This window comes from Arachis ipaensis, chromosome B7 (genome assembly GCF_059453495.1).
Source record: "Arachis ipaensis isolate K30076 ecotype BB chromosome B7, ASM5945349v1, whole genome shotgun sequence".
Taxonomy (NCBI): domain Eukaryota; kingdom Viridiplantae; phylum Streptophyta; class Magnoliopsida; order Fabales; family Fabaceae; genus Arachis; species Arachis ipaensis.
The window spans coordinates 699,002-714,999 of record NC_142442.1 but is presented as its reverse complement, the minus strand read 5'-3'; the positions used below and the strand labels follow the sequence as shown (position 1 = coordinate 714,999).

The window sequence follows — 15,998 nt, the reverse complement described above, 5'->3', positions numbered from 1 at the left end:
CTACTAACAATACCCATAAATTAAATCCTAAACATATTAACTATACCATGTAATGTAGTGATACTTATGTCATCCGTTAATTAACAGTGTGATAGTTAATTGATTTAGAGCTCTATGACAATAAGATTAGTCACTATTATGTATTATCCTAAACAAAAGGTTTTTTTTTAATTAATTAAAAATAGAGCTTAAAAATTTTATGAAAATTAAACCCTTAAAAAAAAAACATGCGGACGAGAAAAGGAAAAAAAAAAAATCTTATGATTTCCGGATTTACTTCCTCCCTATTTTATTACACACCAAAATTTGAAATGAAAGATGTTTTATTTTGTTTTTCCATTTTGTTGAAAGTAAAATAATAAGAAAAAAGGAAATGAAAATCATTTCTACCATTTGCAGAGTCCCCTATATATTGCTCACGCCAGAGATCTCGCAGCTTCTCTCTCGGCTTTCTCCTTACAAAGTTTTATACTTTTATCGGTTTTTTTTTTCATTTTTTTCATTTTTTTTTTGGTGGTGGTTTCTGTGTCTCTGTAGTTTCATATACCAAGAAACATTCGCAATCGGTTTTGGTAACTGGGAATTCGCATTTGGTAAAATCTAATAAACACAAATTGGAAAGAGAAGAAAGCAAGAAAGAGGGTGTTGGGGAGGCATAGAGCAAGATAATGAACCTTGTCCTCTGATTCCTAATCTCATTGTGCCTCCCCTCAGATCTTAAGATTTGCCCATCTGGGTACTATTCAATCGGTGCGTTTCCGCTGAATCTTGATTGAAGTTTTGATCTTTCTTCAATTGGGTCTCCCTTTGGATCTTTGATGATTGAGATTTTTTTTTTAATTTTATTTTTTTATGGGTTTTTCCAGGAGAGTGCTTAGTTTCTGCCTTTGATTTCCACTGCCTGATGAAGGATCCGATGTTTCTTTACTGAATCCGACACAATATTTTGTATTTGCGTCGTTAAGACAGTTTCTCAGTTTTGTTATAATTAAAGGTATTCTTTGTAATGTTTTTTTTTTTTGGCTGTCTCATACATACTTGGGACTATATTGTATTTGAACAATCTGATAAATGATAATGCTGTAAAATTTGATTGTATCCTAGCTGTATTTGCTTGCATTCTATCTGAGACTAGGATTTTTTTTATGTTGTTTTGTGTGGCTCATGTTTTTCTTATTGCAATTAGTTATCTGTAATCAATTGGATCCGCTAGGAAGACACTTATTCGGCTACCTTTCAATTTAGATGCTAGTTTATCCTAAGAAGCTTTGAAAAATCTTTCCCCTTCGTTAAGTTTCTAACTTTCTATTGATGATGGCACTAGCATTTGAAAGTTTTCAAGCTTAATGAATGGATTGTACCTCTTGGTTGTAGATAAAATGCAATCAGATAATGGCAAGTTATTCATTGGGGGGATATCATGGGACACGAATGAAGAGCGACTCAGAGAGTATTTCGGTACTTATGGGGAGGTTGTGGAAGCAGTGATAATGAAGGATCGCACCACCTGTCGAGCCCGTGGATTTGGTTTTGTTGTTTTTTCGGACCCAGCTGTGGCAGACTTAGTCATAAAAGAGAAGCACAATATAGATGGAAGGATGGTAATTTTCTTTTGTCTCATTTTAATTCTAAGACTTAGTTTTGACATTTAGTTTGTGTTTTTGAATTACATGGCATCGAAATCCTCAGTTCTGAAACAACAGGTTCTGATAATGAATTGTACTTCAGTTTGCAAATCTAGTACGGGTTGGATGGATTGATAGGTCTTTATCATTGTTTTCCTTGATTGTTAGTCAATAATGTTTCATGTTTCACTAGGTGGAGGCAAAGAAGGCTGTTCCCAGGGATGATCAGAATATACTGAGTAGAAACAGTGGCAGCGTCCATGGTTCTCCCGGTCCAGGTCGCACAAGAAAGATATTTGTTGGAGGTTTAGCATCTACGGTGACAGAGAGCGATTTCAAGAAGTACTTTGATCAGTTTGGGACTATAACGGATGTTGTAGTAATGTATGATCACAACACTCAAAGGCCAAGAGGCTTTGGATTTATCACTTATGATTCTGAGGAGGCTGTTGACAAGGTTTTGTTTAAGAATTTCCATGAATTGAATGGTAAAATGGTTGAAGTGAAGCGAGCAGTACCTAAGGAGTTATCGCCAGGACCGAATCGCAGCCCACTTCCTGGATTCAACTATGGTTTGAGTAGGGTCAATAACTTCTTAAATGGATTCACTCAGGGATATACTCCAAGTGCTGTTGGAGGCTATGGACTTCAGGTGGACGGTAGATTCAGTCCAGTTGCGAGTGCTCGAACTGGATTTGCTCCATTTGGATCTGGTTATGGAATGAGCATGAATTTTGAACCTAATTTGGGTGCTGGATTTGGGAGGAGTGCAAATTTCAATAGTAATCTTAGCTATGGTCGGGGTTTAAATCCTCCTTACATTGGCAGCTCCAATAGGCTTGGAAGCCCTATGGGGTATGACAGTGGTAATGGAGGAAGCAATTCTTTTTTCAGCTCCGCTACACGGAATTTGTGGGGGAATGGTGGCCTTAGTTATGGAACTGGTTCTGCAAATTCCAGTGCATACGTTGGATCCGGGAGTGGAAGCGTTGGAGGAAACGCCTTTGGCAATGCTGGTGTCAACTGGGGTACTTCAGCGGTTTCTGCGCAAGGCGGTGGTAACAATGTGCTACAGAATAGTGGCAACCTTGGTTATGGAGGTGGTGACAACACTTATAATTTGGGGACTGGTGGGTATGGAAGAAGCAGTGGTTCTGCTATTGCCCCAACATCTTCATACACTGCTTCAAATGGCGCCGTTGATGGTGCTTTTGCTGATTTTTACAATAATAATAATTCGGTTTATGGGGACGCCACATGGCGTTCTTCAAATTCCGAGCGAGATGGATCTGGTCCCTTCAGTTATGGACTTGGTGGTTCGGCTACAGATGTTTCAGGAAAAAGTTCTCCGGGTTATGTTGGTGGTTATACTATTAATAAGAGGCAGCCAAATAGGGGTAAGAACTAAGTACCAATTCATATTTATCTCAAGGTTTCAATTTCAGTTAGTCTATTCTGCTCCCTGCTTAATAAAATAGTGTGACTTAAGTGATGAGAGCTGGATAAGTATAATTACAAACCTTAAGAATGAGTTCAAATGAAGTTTGATTGTCACAATTTTTGTTGGGACTTTTATGCAATGGATAGATGAATGTTTGTTACCAATGTCGTATCCGTAAGTTTGCTGTTAATATGGAATACTTGTCACTGGTTCTAGTCATGTTCTCAGCTCTTTATTTTTTTTTTTATTTTTAATTGTTTGCTAAGAAGATTTCATTGGATAAGGTCTTAAGTAAATATTTGAGTCCTTAGGTGAAGTTATCCAGGCATATTTTGAAAAGTTTTATTATCTCATCATTGTACAATTTCTTGCCAAAGTTTTATATACTTTTGCTCAAAATTCTTTAACCCCACTTACAAGCCTTTAATAAGAATAACCAAATAGTTTTCATTTATTTTTAAGATTAATTATAAAGATGTCAGATTGTTTTCATTGCATTTCCCCGTTTCATGATTTTAGAAGAGTGATACAACTTACAAGATTTTCTTATTTCATTGTTTCCTTTAGAAAAATCTAAAACCATTTAGCTAAATGAAAACAAGTTGGCATTCTTTAGTAAGAGTGCATATAAGAGAGATATCATTCAATTCAGGTCCTAGAATTCGAAGTACATTACAGTGAATGGTTTTCCTCACATTTATGTGACCTTTCTATCTGATCTTGTATGAAATAATCTAGTTGTGGCTGCGAAAGCTGAGGAAGTCACATATGTACTTAAAACTTAAAAGTAACTTGCATACTTCATTCATGAATATAAACTTAACTTCATGTTATGATTTAAGGGAAATCTCAATGATTATTCAATTATTTGTTGGTGATATGAAATGAGTTGCCTTGCATGCCAAGCTGACAAACTTAAAACTTTGTTTCAGGAATTGCTACATAGGAAGATCGTTATGATGACACGAACTTGTAGGCGAGGATAATCCGGTGAAGCAGGTGAATTGTGAATTTTGCGCACCGCTGCTGTTGTTACTGTATTTCGGTTTAAGACATAAGATGTTTGGTTTATCTAGAGCTAACTGGAGTGCCTGTTTTGAGGATTCAGTCAGATATAGAGATAGAAGTTACATGGGGGAATGTTGAGGTTTGAGTTTTTTGGTCACTGTTTTAGGTTTTGGGGTTTGAAATTTGAGTGAGATGTAAAATCTGATTGCGGGATATAGCGGAAGTGTATCAAATGCATCACATGTGAGGCAGCAATATAAACAAAAAAAAAAGGATGGACAGCATTTCCTTTTTCTTTTTTCCCCTTCTTCTCTTTGTGGGTAGATTTTTTGGCTGTAATGTCTTTGCAAAGCTGTGGGGTTCTGCTCAGGAATTGTTTGTTTCTTCTTTTTTCTTCTTCATCTTCTTCTTCTTCTTGATCATCATGATCCATCATTTTGGTTTGTTCTTTAGCAGAATGTATTTGAGGTTTTTGTTGATTACTAGTGTGAAACATTGAAGGGATACCCATCTAGGGTCCCCATGAATAAGTTACAAATATATTTTGATTCTTTTCGGTAGGGGAATACTATGCTCCACAAATTCAAACTTGTGTTGATAAATGGAATTCTTTCCCCAACTTGCTCTTATTTTATTTCCTTTCAAAATATATGTCCTTTTTGGTATTCATATGTAACTTTATAGTATTTAATTTTAGAGTGTATTATTATTTAAGATTGTTAGGACCTTTGGACCAATGTATTATAAATAAATTAATTTCTCAAAAAGAAAAATACAAATGATTTTTTCATTTAGCAAACATTTGATCTAGCAGTTAGATGATGTTTGACATGACAAAGGCTCATAATAGAGTGCTGCCAAAGCGTTGTTGTCTCCAAAGTTAGACAGCAACCGTTGGCTGGTCTTGTTGGTACGTAGGTTCTGATGTTCTGTCAATAGTTTGGTGGAGTTAGTAAACCAATTACAAGTATGCTTCAGACAGCTAAGTTGAATATCCTTATCTGTTTAATACATAAATCTTGTACTGAGTTTTCTTTTAAAATTAAGATCTGGGGATTATTGATTTGATATTGTTTGGTAGGACTTGTATATAATGCAATAATGCATCTCAATTTTTTCAACAATGTTTCCAAAGATTTTTTTTTTAGAAGTAATCTCAGTTCACGTTACTACTTTAGTTTTAATAATGAAACTGAAGTCAACAGTCAACTGTTCCAAGTGGGCAGAGCGAAGAGAGTAGGGGTAACAATGGATAGGGTAAGGTAGGGTTTGGATCTAATCCTAACCCTACCCGCGGGTTGAGAATATTTCAACTCTAATCTTACCCGTTCTTAACCCGCGGGTACTCGATCCTACCTGCGGATTATATAAAAGATACATTATTATTATATAACTTGATGATAATTCAAAATAAAACTGATTTTTATGTATAAAAAAAATTAAATTATTAATTAATAATTTTTTTTAGTGGCTAAAGATCTTTTGTATTTAGTGAGAGGTTTTTGATTCAACATCCACTTAATACATATTTTTATATAAGTATATAACATATACATATCTAGAATGCGGGTTGGTCGGGTAGGGTTGAGACTCAACCTGCACCCTATCCTACCCGCACGAGAATCCTACTCGCACTCTACCCTATTCGCTGCGGATTGGGTTGGCAACCCTATCCGACCGGGTGGGGTCGGATTGGATACCCGCGGGTAGGGTACATATTGATTATTGCCACCCCTAGAAGAGAGTACAAACTACAGAGAGTTTGAAACCGAAGACAATAAAGCGCAAAACTACAAGGACCCAAAAATGGGGTAATTGCATTTAACACCCTTAAATGTTTATGTTTTATTTGTTGATGGCACGTAAATTTTAAAAATTGCAAACGCATCCTCCTCCAGTCCTCCTCCTTCACATTAATATAGTTCAAGACTTGATGCTTCATTGTATGCATCATTCTTCTATGAATTGAACAATTAGAAGCTAGCCCATGTTCCAAAAACCATTTAAAATTGCACGCAAGCTTTTTCTAATGCATGCACAGCTAGAATAAAAATGAATTAACAGAATATTTGACAGAAATTTCTAACACAGTAGCATTTTTCATGTAAAACCCATTGCTGTATATATTATATGCTTCCAAAATCAAAATCAAAGTTGTGTTATTTGCACTTAATGATGGATGGCACTGCTCCCTTTGTCTGAAACCCCAATGAGGCCTTCCCTTCTCAGCTTCTCTTCCTTGGATTTTCTACAAAACACAACCCAAGAATTCACCTCCAAGGCTATGCAAATTCCAATGAGAGTAGAGAGTCCCAAGCAATAACACAACTTAGCATAAGACCTACTTGCCCCCATCACTTCAAAACCTTGAAACACATTCACAAACCCAAGAACCACACAAGAGTACCCTACAAAATGGTGATAGGACTTCCAATACTTCCTGAACTTGTTCCTTGCATTTGGCCTGAAAAACAATGCAAGTGTCTGCAATGCCCCTAAGCAGAACACAGCGATTCCAAGCTTCCTATGAAGCCCATATTCCACTCCTGGAGAAAGCTGCCCAAGGCGTATTCCAAGTGCAAAACCAGCAGTTCCAAGTGTGAAGGCAAAGAGTTGAATCCCTGCATGTGCATAGAACCATGTAGTTCCTAATGCTTGAATGTGCCTAAGGTAACGAGCACTTATGGCCCCCATTGGCAAAAGAAGACCCCATGAGATTGCATTCAAGGTTCCATGGATGACTCTTAATCCTGTCAGATCACGGTGCTGAGATGCTGAAGATCCTGATAGAACATCAAAGGTTGCAATGGAAGACAAGTCACTAGAAGTTGTTGGGTGAATGGTGGGTGAGTAGCCCTGGACATAGAGTCCACGGTTCCAAACAAGGTGGATTTTCGTTTTGTTCGGTTTGAGTTTGATCGAGGCATAGATTTGGATGGCTGCGCCGTTGTGGACAGTGGCTAATTTTCCGCCATACATTGTGGCAGTGGAGGAGAGGAGGTGGAGGTCAAGGGGCCGAGATAGGAGTGGCGATTTTTGGAGCTTAACGGTTGGATCAAGAATGTAAGGTAGAAGGACTATTTGGCCTGAGTTTGGGTCGGGGAATGCTATTAAGGCGCGTGTCCCTGTCATCTCAGGTGAAGTTGGGTTGATTCCGCAACCAACCCAACCGGAAGGGGAGATGAAGGTTCCGAAGAAGGCTAGTTCCAAGGTGGAGTTGTAAGGGTGGAAAGTCCATGCTATGGAGGCTTGTTGTGTTGGGAGGTTCATGCATTTTTGGAAGGTTTTTGTGTTGGTTTGTGTGGTGCAGTGTGATGAGAATGCTGTGTGTGGAAGGAGGAGTAAAAAGAGGTAAAGAAGCAGCATTGTGATTGTTGTGGAAAGGTTGAGAGTTGTAGATCAGACAAGTGAAGAGATATGAGAAGAGGAAGGATTCAATGGAAAGGTATAGGTTTTGTTGTTGACACTTTGTGTTATGTAATGATGGAATAAGGCATTATGGATGTTGAACATGTAAGTTAAAGAATGAATATGAATATAGTGAGTGCTTAACTTTGAAGGGAAGACAATGGTATGCTTTTGGTGTGTATTAGAAACATTGTGAATATTATTGGTTCAATACATTTAAGATATTGTTGTGCCTAGTGTTGGGTGTGGCTACTCCCTTTTTATGGTATATTGTGATTTATTATTCATGAGATACGGAAGATTGCGCTTGGCTTTGAAGCTATGTCATAATAATTTCAATTCAGATTTTAGAATTTGAGCATCAATTTTAAATTTGAATGAATGATTTATATATACTCACTTTATGTTGGCACACTGAATATTTTGAGAGAGAATAATAATTATTTGGTGCTGGATTAGTGATTCGTCATCCATCAAGAAACAACATTATTAGTACTTATTATTAGTAATAATAACATGCAAAACCACTTTCACCCATTTTCACCTAATTCTTTTATATATATTCGTAGTGGTCTTACCTAATTCTAAGTACTAATGTGAAACTCAACTAAAGATAAACGGCACAACCTTGTTTAACAAAAACGAACCACTTTTAACAAAGGAAAAAAAAAAAAACACTAACCTACCTGTGCTTTGCATATTTACAAAAAGAAACAAGCATGACCACCAAAAAAAAAAAAAAAAAAAACACAGAAGAAAACTGAAATAATTTTAGATTACAATTTCGAAACATGCACAAAAAAAAATGGAATTAAAAAAAAAATAGAGAAACATTTGTAATAGCAAACAACTCCCGCGAAAAGAAGATTGTATAGCATGTGAAACGTAGAATACTTCACCCGTAATGCTTACACGCTTAATAGTGCATATTCAAATATTTTCTAGAATTTCAAAATCATTTAATTCCAAGTTTCCATACTTATTTGTAGGATTTGCAATCTCAACTTATAGAGTTGATGAATGAACCTAAAACTACGGTAAAAGCCTCAAAACAAGTGAAGAATCTTCCTCGGATGGTTTCCCCAAAATCACTTCTCTTTTCTTTTTGTTTCCCATCTATATTCAAAGAAAACAACATGATTGCAGAAAGTGAGCCTAACATGAACAGAGCAGTTTCTGAATTGCCGCTCTTTAATCTGTAATCATAAATGGATCCACATCCCCAAGATCAGCTACCAAAGGCTTCAAATTTTCTGTATCTTCATCTTCCGGGGGAAAGAAAGTTGGGAATGGAAGTATAGATATGTCCGGTTTTTCATAGACAGCATCTTTTATAAAAACGAAGTTCCCTGTAGCTCCTGGAACCTAATTTTGCACATCATAACAAGGGGGGAAATGAGTCAATGACAAAGCTCAAATTTTAAAATTCGGGTGAAGATCAAGGAAAATTATGAACCAAGAAGTTGCAAATCAATCACCAAAACAAATACCACCCTTGATTTTTGTCAGAGATGGCACTTGTTGCAAGAATGCTTTTGGCTCATATTAAAAATTCCATGATAGTCTATACTATGAATGTGATGTGGATTGGAGGACACCAACTCTAAAAAATTTAGAGCAATCATGCACAAGTGACAGATGTGTACATCAGATATTTTATGCTATTTAGCTCCAATTCACACTTCACTGTGAATAACCAAAAAAGTATTAAGAATCTACCTGGCCTTTCACCCACATCAAATTCCTTGCTGGACAAATTTTGTAGACCCACACATTTTTAACTGTTCTTTGCTCCCCACCCATGCGTCCAGGCATCTTTTTACCTTTAAACACCTGAAATGTGATGGTAAAAACAATTATTTAGAATGATAAATTAATAACAATAAGCAAACAACATTCTTCCAAATAAAATCAGTTTATTCATGGAATAAAAAAAATATTATCACATATGAACATGAAAATACAGAAAGTTGTGTAGTAAGAAAGCATAAAAATGACCAGTTTACAGAATTCTGACTTACCTTTCCAGGAGCGTCCCTTTGACCTGTAGAACCAATGCTTCGATGTGATAATGATGCACCATGGGATGCAGGCATTCCCTTAAATCCATGCCGCTTCATTCCACCCTGGTAAAAAATGAAAAATGGAAATTGAAAATCATATAACTGAGAGATTAAGGTCTATAAGACCAGTAGCAAACAACTGTCCCCTTTGAGTACAAAGAAGGATTCAACACACAAAGGACTATGCACATACATATCCAATGCATAAATAATATTAAAACAGAAAAAGAAGAACTACAAAGACCCTTGATTCGAGATTTGTTGGATTTATTAACTTATTCTTGCAAGTTCAGGACTTAGACAATTGGTAGCATCAAAATCAATATTTGAGCTTAATTGCAATTTGCTATAAGAACTTTCACCATTTTTTAACCAATTGACAATTGGAGGAATGGTAAAAGCATTACTAAAAACAAAAAACAATAAAAAAAAGATGCCATGCACTGTCCTATCATTGTATGAGAATAAATCCAATCACACTATACATATGAGCAGTATTTAACATTAAGATAAGAGATAATCACCTGAAAACCTTTTCCTTTTGTGATTCCCGTTATATCAACATACTGGCCTGGCACAAAATGACGAACATTAAGCGAAGTACCAACAGGAAGAAGTGCATCCTCTGTCACCGGAAACTCCCTTAGCTTCCTCTTCATCGGAACTCCTTGAGCCCGAAAATGACCCACTTCAGGCTTGGTCAAATGCTTCTCCTTCTTCTGCCCACAACCAATCTAACTAGAAACAAAGCAGCAAAAAACTTTATAATTAGATAACACAAACTTAACCCTCATGCAACTTGCCAAGACAAAAGAATACTACTCCAGTGAGAAAAATAAAATTATACATTGAATTTCTGCGAGTTTGAGCTAAATTAACAATAAGGACATCGTCCTTTATTTACACTCTACTCTTCCCTTTGGTGTAAATGACTCTAACCTCAAAATCAAGAACAAAATAATATATGATCTAAACTTTTTACAAGCAGAAACCACCAAAGGAATGCAATTTTGTTTTTAACACACAAAAAAATGACAATGCTACGCACCTGGAGGGCAAAGATTCCTTCCTTCTCAGGAGTCTTAACCTGAGAAACGATATTATCATCGACCCAAAGTACGGTTATTGGAATTCTAGCGCCCCATTTATCCCAGAGTGCACTCATACCACACTTGAGGGCTATAATCCCGGTTCGTTTGGAATTTGGGGTCATCACCCCTGGCTTCGCATCGATAATCCGAGTCTCAGCCGCAACGGCGGCATTGGAGCTGAATCCCCTCAGAAATCGAACAGGGAATGGTGTCGCCGCCACCGCCGCCGCATCGGTTGCGAAGAATTGAAGACGAGAAACGAGGCCTCTCGAAAGGGCCAGCATCGCAGAACTACATAGGAAAAATAGAGAAAAACCAAATTCAGAAAAATCGGAAAATGCGGCATTGGTTCAACATTGAAATAGAAGTTTAGCTTAGCTCAGTTCAGCTGTTACTTACTCACTGAGTTGAAGGTGGAAATGGAAATGGAGATCGCAGTTTCTCACTTCACAGAAATAACGAATTGAAGCGGCAAAGTTTGCGAAGATTGATGATTTTCAGATCGGAACTGCGAAATTTGAGAACCCTAACCCCTTCTGCGGACGTGGCACTACGGAAGTAGCAGAAGGAAGAAGGGGGAGTGAGTCATGGGGTTTAGGGTTTTGATGACACACTCTTTCTCAAATTGAATAATATTTTATTAATTCATTCTTTATTTCGACAAAATGGATTTGTCTCTCTTTCAAGTAATGGTAAAAATAATTTAATTTCAATTTTATTTTACTTTTTACGGTATCTACTAAATTCAATTTACATACATTTATATATTTTAATATTAATAGATTATTTTACACTATTAATATATAAAACTTAAATCAATAATTTATATTGATTCTATTTTTATTGTCGAAATGTATTAATCTAAAATTGCTTAAATTAATTCATTATATTCTATTGTAATTGAAATTCTGAAAATGCTTTATATTTTTTTTACAGGTAAAGATGATTTATTTTGCAATTTTTAGTTTTAAAATAATTGTGAGCGAACAAATATAAAATTTGTTTTTATACTTTGCTTAAAATGGTTGTCATATTTCTTTAACCAAATCAAACTATATTATATTTAATCACAAAAAAAGACTAAATTAAATTTGGATGTTGATCGTTCAATTGATACAAGAAAAAATGGTTTTATCTTATTAACTTAGACAGAATTAATCAATAAGACAAATATATTGAAAATCAACTTTTGAAAAGAAAGAATATGAAAACTGAAAAACCCCTATCTCTTTTATGAGATTTTATTACAGTCAAATTGAATTAGCTAGATTTTTAATAATAAGACCCGTATGCTTGTTATTCTACAAACCCAACTCAATTAAGCTAATTTGGCCGAACTTCCACATTTATTTTTTCTTTTAGTTTGCAATGTAATTCAATAATTATGACATAGTGAAATCTTCAAACTTAAATTTAAGGAATAGAAAATAAATTTTTTATAGCACCAATGGAAACATAATATAACAAAAATTCGTTATATTTACATAGTAAGAAGAGTTGTAATTAATTAACTATTCTCAAAAGTCATCATGACATGTCTCAAAGAAAAAAACCCCATAAGACAACAAAACATGTACCTAAAGAATTTGGATCTTCTTACGTTCAAAATGAATATGATATTCTCATATTCACATCTCCACCATCAATTTGATTATTTAAAAAAAGTACATCCAAAAATAAACAACTAACAATAGAAATGTAAACATGATAATAATGTTTTGTTGGTTTTGAATATGAGAAGATTTTTATCCTATATGTATGTAATGTGTGTAATGAAGTTTCAACATTGAACTTCACAATTGTCCATAGATGTGCCATGGGGATCCTTGTGTCCAAGACTAATTATCTCACTAATTACTTGTTGTTTATCTGCTTGAAATTGCTCATCCGCTACAAAACAAAACAAACCAAATTACCTAAACAAATTAACTTCAAAATGGAAAACATACATATAATATTTGAAAGAAAAATCTTTTATATAAAGTTCATCTTTTATGCAGATATCAGACAATCTTTTATATAGAGTTCATCTTTTATATAAGAGTAAAGTATCGTTTTTGTCCCCAACGTTTTGGGTAAATTCTATTTGTGTCCATAACGTTTAAATCGTCCTATTTGTATCCTTAACGTTTGTAAAAGTGATTCAATGTTATACTGCCGTCAATTACACATCATGAGTGCTTTAGTTTGAGTTTTAAAAACCTCTTCTTGAAGTTAGAATACAAATGTCTGGGAAAGAATCGATGATCTACTCCGAAAAATAGCTCATCAAATGTTGAAACTAATTCCTACAACATTTACATAATTCACTTTTCTAGGAACATAATTGAATCTAAAGACAAATAGTGGGTATAATATTAAAATCGAACACATCCAAGTGAGACTTAATTGAGAATGAATACATCCAAGTGAGAATAATTGAAAAATATAATCTGATTTGTTAGTATAATTGATAGTAGGATAACATTGAATCACTTTTATAAACGTTAAGGATACAAATAGGACGATTTAAACGTTAGGGACACAAATAGGACTTACCCCAAACGTTGGGAACAAAAACGATACTTTATTCTTTATATAATGTTCACAAAAGTATATCACAAAATTCATCACACTCTTTTCTTTTTTCTTTTAAATTGGCATTTGCTGAGCCACAAAAAAATGGTTCAAAAACATTTATCACTATATATATATATATATATATATATATATATATATATGCATACCTTTCTCAAAGTTGAAGTCACCAAGAAAGTTCAGAAGCTTATTCCTGTTTGTAACAAGTATATTGACAACTTCAGGAGGCTTGTTCTGGTTTGCAACGAACAACTGTCAATGCCAACATTTGAAATAAGCAACATAATATTTTATCAGAATAATGAATCCATAAAAGAAGTTAGACTGAAATAGAGGAATTATATTCATTCATTCCAACCTTAAAAACATGGAAGCTTTCGTACTGAATTGTTTTATTAGAATCCTGCGATTAGAAAACATAAAAGGAGAGCTAGGTGGGTAAACAAAAAAAGTATTTGGTCAAATGTTATGCAAGTCATAAAATAATGTGAGATAATAGAAAGCATACCCTTAGGAGGTTCATGAGGATGACCATGTTACTTACTGAGCTCACATACCGAACCATTGTAGCAGAATTGGAGCGATCCAATAACATATCCGCCAATAACTGATAGCATGTAAAGTTTTAACTATGATCAAGATTAAGAAGATGGCCTTCCAAACATTATATACAGGATTTAATGAATCAACAAAGGTAGATTGTATTCATTCTAGGCAGAAATTTCAGTGTGTACCTTAATGGCAAGTCGTCTAGTGAAATAACTGTTAGATTCTAGCAATCGAGTATTGTACTCTTCAAAAAACTGAAATGAGATAGATAGTAGCATGTTTTAGCTAATGATATGTTAATACATTGATTAAAAGGATAACTTTGCTTTCGTATTCATTGATTCACTTACCCAATCATAATTCTTGGAAAGAAATTCAGAGACGGTGGATTTGTGCCTTGTTAATAGCTCCTGTAATAGATAACAAAACTTCAAGATCTTGGATTCATTGTCAATAATGGATGAATAAAAGATGCAGAGCACTTGAAAACAGATAATACATGACATATTTGTATCCTTTGTTATAATAACATCCACAACATTAAGTTGTAAGGATTTATAAATGGAAATTAAATAGAGGAATGGAATCATGAGTATACTTTAAAAGTTGAAAGAGCATCTGAGGCGATTTCAAAATTCGGCAGTTGAATATAGTCAAAGAACTTCTTCATGTGATCTGATCCCAAGACATGTCTGAAAAACATAAATTAAGCCGGTTGAGATTGTGAGAATGCTTAAGTATGTCAAAAAAAAAATTTATTCTAATTAATCAAGAAACAGATCATTGTAGATGCTTACCTAGCAACACACTGATGGCGTATGCACTCTCTTGCAACCGCACCATAAGTCAAAGCAATGTCACCATCTTGTTCATAACTAATAAAATTAAATCAGCTTGTTAACCAAATGTGTGAAAATGATCAAGCACTTCAAATTTCAACAAACATTCGTCTAAACAGTTTTACCCATTAATTAGCATATCCACGAGATCCAAATTTTTTTCCAGGTATTGGGAAGCTATTATCTGTGAATTGATTCGCTGTCTTTGCAAGTTTGCAATCACATGAGTAGCATCTTGGCGAGCCTACAAAGGAATAAAAATAATGGTTATATTTCTATCACGCTCAAGAGTCTTCTGTATGAATTTTGCAAAGACATTTTTCTCTTTGAGGAGTGCTAGGGGCCAGCAACTTTTGTGTTTTTAATGGTGCGAGATTACATTTAATGGTGGGAGATCACTCACTTTTCTTTTAATGGTTAAATCCTGGCCACAAATACAAAAGTTGCTGGTCCCTAGACTTTCTCTTTCTCTTTTTCATTTGCCTTATATCTTGAAAGCTTTTTAGGATCAACAAAAAACGAATTCTAGACTTTTTCATTGTAGAAATTTTGATGTATCTCATAAAAATGCGTGTTCCAAAAAGTTAAGCCGATATGTAGAAAAATTGTAACAGAATGATTGGTTACCCCAAGCGGTAGATTTAGAAGAAAGAGGACAAGAAGGCGAAATGTGTCCTCCTTGAAGAACTCGTTAGTGACTTGAGAACACGCATCTGGAATTGGCTCTGATTCACCGTTTCCATATAGAACAGTTCTTATGTCCAATATCGTCCTGCTTAGATCTGCAAGATACTGTATATGTATGCATACAAATATAATTAATGAAACTAATATAATTTAGGTAGCTAGGTTGATTGAAGAAATTAAGTAACCTTTTCTTCACGCTTTTGATCGATGTCAGATTTGGAGCTGAGAAGGAGAAGGAGGTGGTGGACATGGCGGACGAGCTCCGCAGGGGTGCGAGGCTTGTTCTTGAAAAGGCCCTTCATGATGATATCATATCCATTGTGGCAATGCAATGCGATTTGAATTGCATGGAGACGGAGAACATCACTGCCAATTAATGATGCTCTTGCTGCACGTAATTAATGCCTTTTTTTGGAAAATCCACAAAACTAATCTGACTTGTTCGCACATCATTGCTTCTATTTTCCCAAACCTGCCGCATCCATTCATTCTTTCCTAATTTTTTCTTCTATGCTTTTAACCAAAAAAAATTAAATATTAGTCTAGTGCAGATTTATTATTTTACTATATTAACTTTGATTATTTTATAGCTAATTATTAAGTTAATAAATAAATAAAAATATATCAATGAGTTATAATTCAAATTGCATAGTCTCTCCATATTCAATTAAGAAGTTGCGGGTTCGAATCTCTTATCTTTGAAATAAATA

The 15,998-nt window shown here is 34.9% G+C and overlaps 4 protein-coding genes across 5 annotated transcripts; 1 reads left to right on the top strand and 3 right to left on the bottom strand.

The window, feature by feature from the left end:
- Nucleotides 1-301: 301 nt before the first annotated feature.
- Nucleotides 302-4,693, top strand: LOC107608798 (RNA-binding (RRM/RBD/RNP motifs) family protein). 2 transcript variants are annotated; one of them, XM_016310530.3, is made up of 5 exons: nt 302-750; nt 867-994; nt 1,375-1,601; nt 1,819-3,022; nt 3,999-4,693. In XM_016310530.3, exons 3-5 carry the CDS (start codon nt 1,380-1,382, stop codon nt 4,010-4,012), a joined length of 1,440 nt encoding a protein of 479 aa, XP_016166016.1. In that variant the 5' UTR covers nt 302-750; nt 867-994; nt 1,375-1,379; the 3' UTR covers nt 4,013-4,693. The 2 variants fall into 2 exon arrangements, with proteins under 2 accessions (XP_016166016.1, XP_016166017.1); XM_016310531.3 differs by lacking the exon at nt 867-994 and having other exon boundaries at nt 436-750.
- Nucleotides 4,694-5,869: 1,176 nt separating this feature from the next.
- On the bottom strand, nt 5,870-7,636 carry LOC107608797 (Auxin-responsive family protein). Its single transcript, XM_088492697.1, has one exon. It carries the CDS (start codon nt 7,438-7,440, stop codon nt 6,244-6,246), a length of 1,197 nt encoding a protein of 398 aa, XP_088348823.1. The 5' UTR covers nt 7,441-7,636; the 3' UTR covers nt 5,870-6,243.
- A 686-nt stretch (nt 7,637-8,322) lies between these two features.
- Nucleotides 8,323-11,263, bottom strand: RPL3P (ribosomal protein L3 plastid). Its single transcript, XM_016310528.3, has 6 exons — nt 11,036-11,263; nt 10,594-10,927; nt 10,070-10,279; nt 9,504-9,608; nt 9,202-9,315; nt 8,323-8,847 (listed from the first exon to the last, which is right to left on the bottom strand). Exons 2-6 carry the CDS (start codon nt 10,918-10,920, stop codon nt 8,674-8,676), a joined length of 930 nt encoding a protein of 309 aa, XP_016166014.1. The 5' UTR covers nt 10,921-10,927; nt 11,036-11,263; the 3' UTR covers nt 8,323-8,673.
- An 805-nt stretch (nt 11,264-12,068) lies between these two features.
- LOC107608877 (putative MO25-like protein At5g47540) lies at nt 12,069-15,760 on the bottom strand. The gene is made up of 11 exons (XM_016310641.3): nt 15,474-15,760; nt 15,229-15,393; nt 14,727-14,845; nt 14,560-14,637; nt 14,361-14,454; nt 14,113-14,172; nt 13,948-14,016; nt 13,722-13,820; nt 13,572-13,616; nt 13,363-13,465; nt 12,069-12,526 (listed from the first exon to the last, which is right to left on the bottom strand). The coding sequence occupies exons 1-11, from the start codon at nt 15,588-15,590 to the stop codon at nt 12,417-12,419; spliced, it is 1,059 nt and encodes a 352-aa protein (XP_016166127.1). The 5' UTR covers nt 15,591-15,760; the 3' UTR covers nt 12,069-12,416.
- Nucleotides 15,761-15,998: the final 238 nt, after the last annotated feature.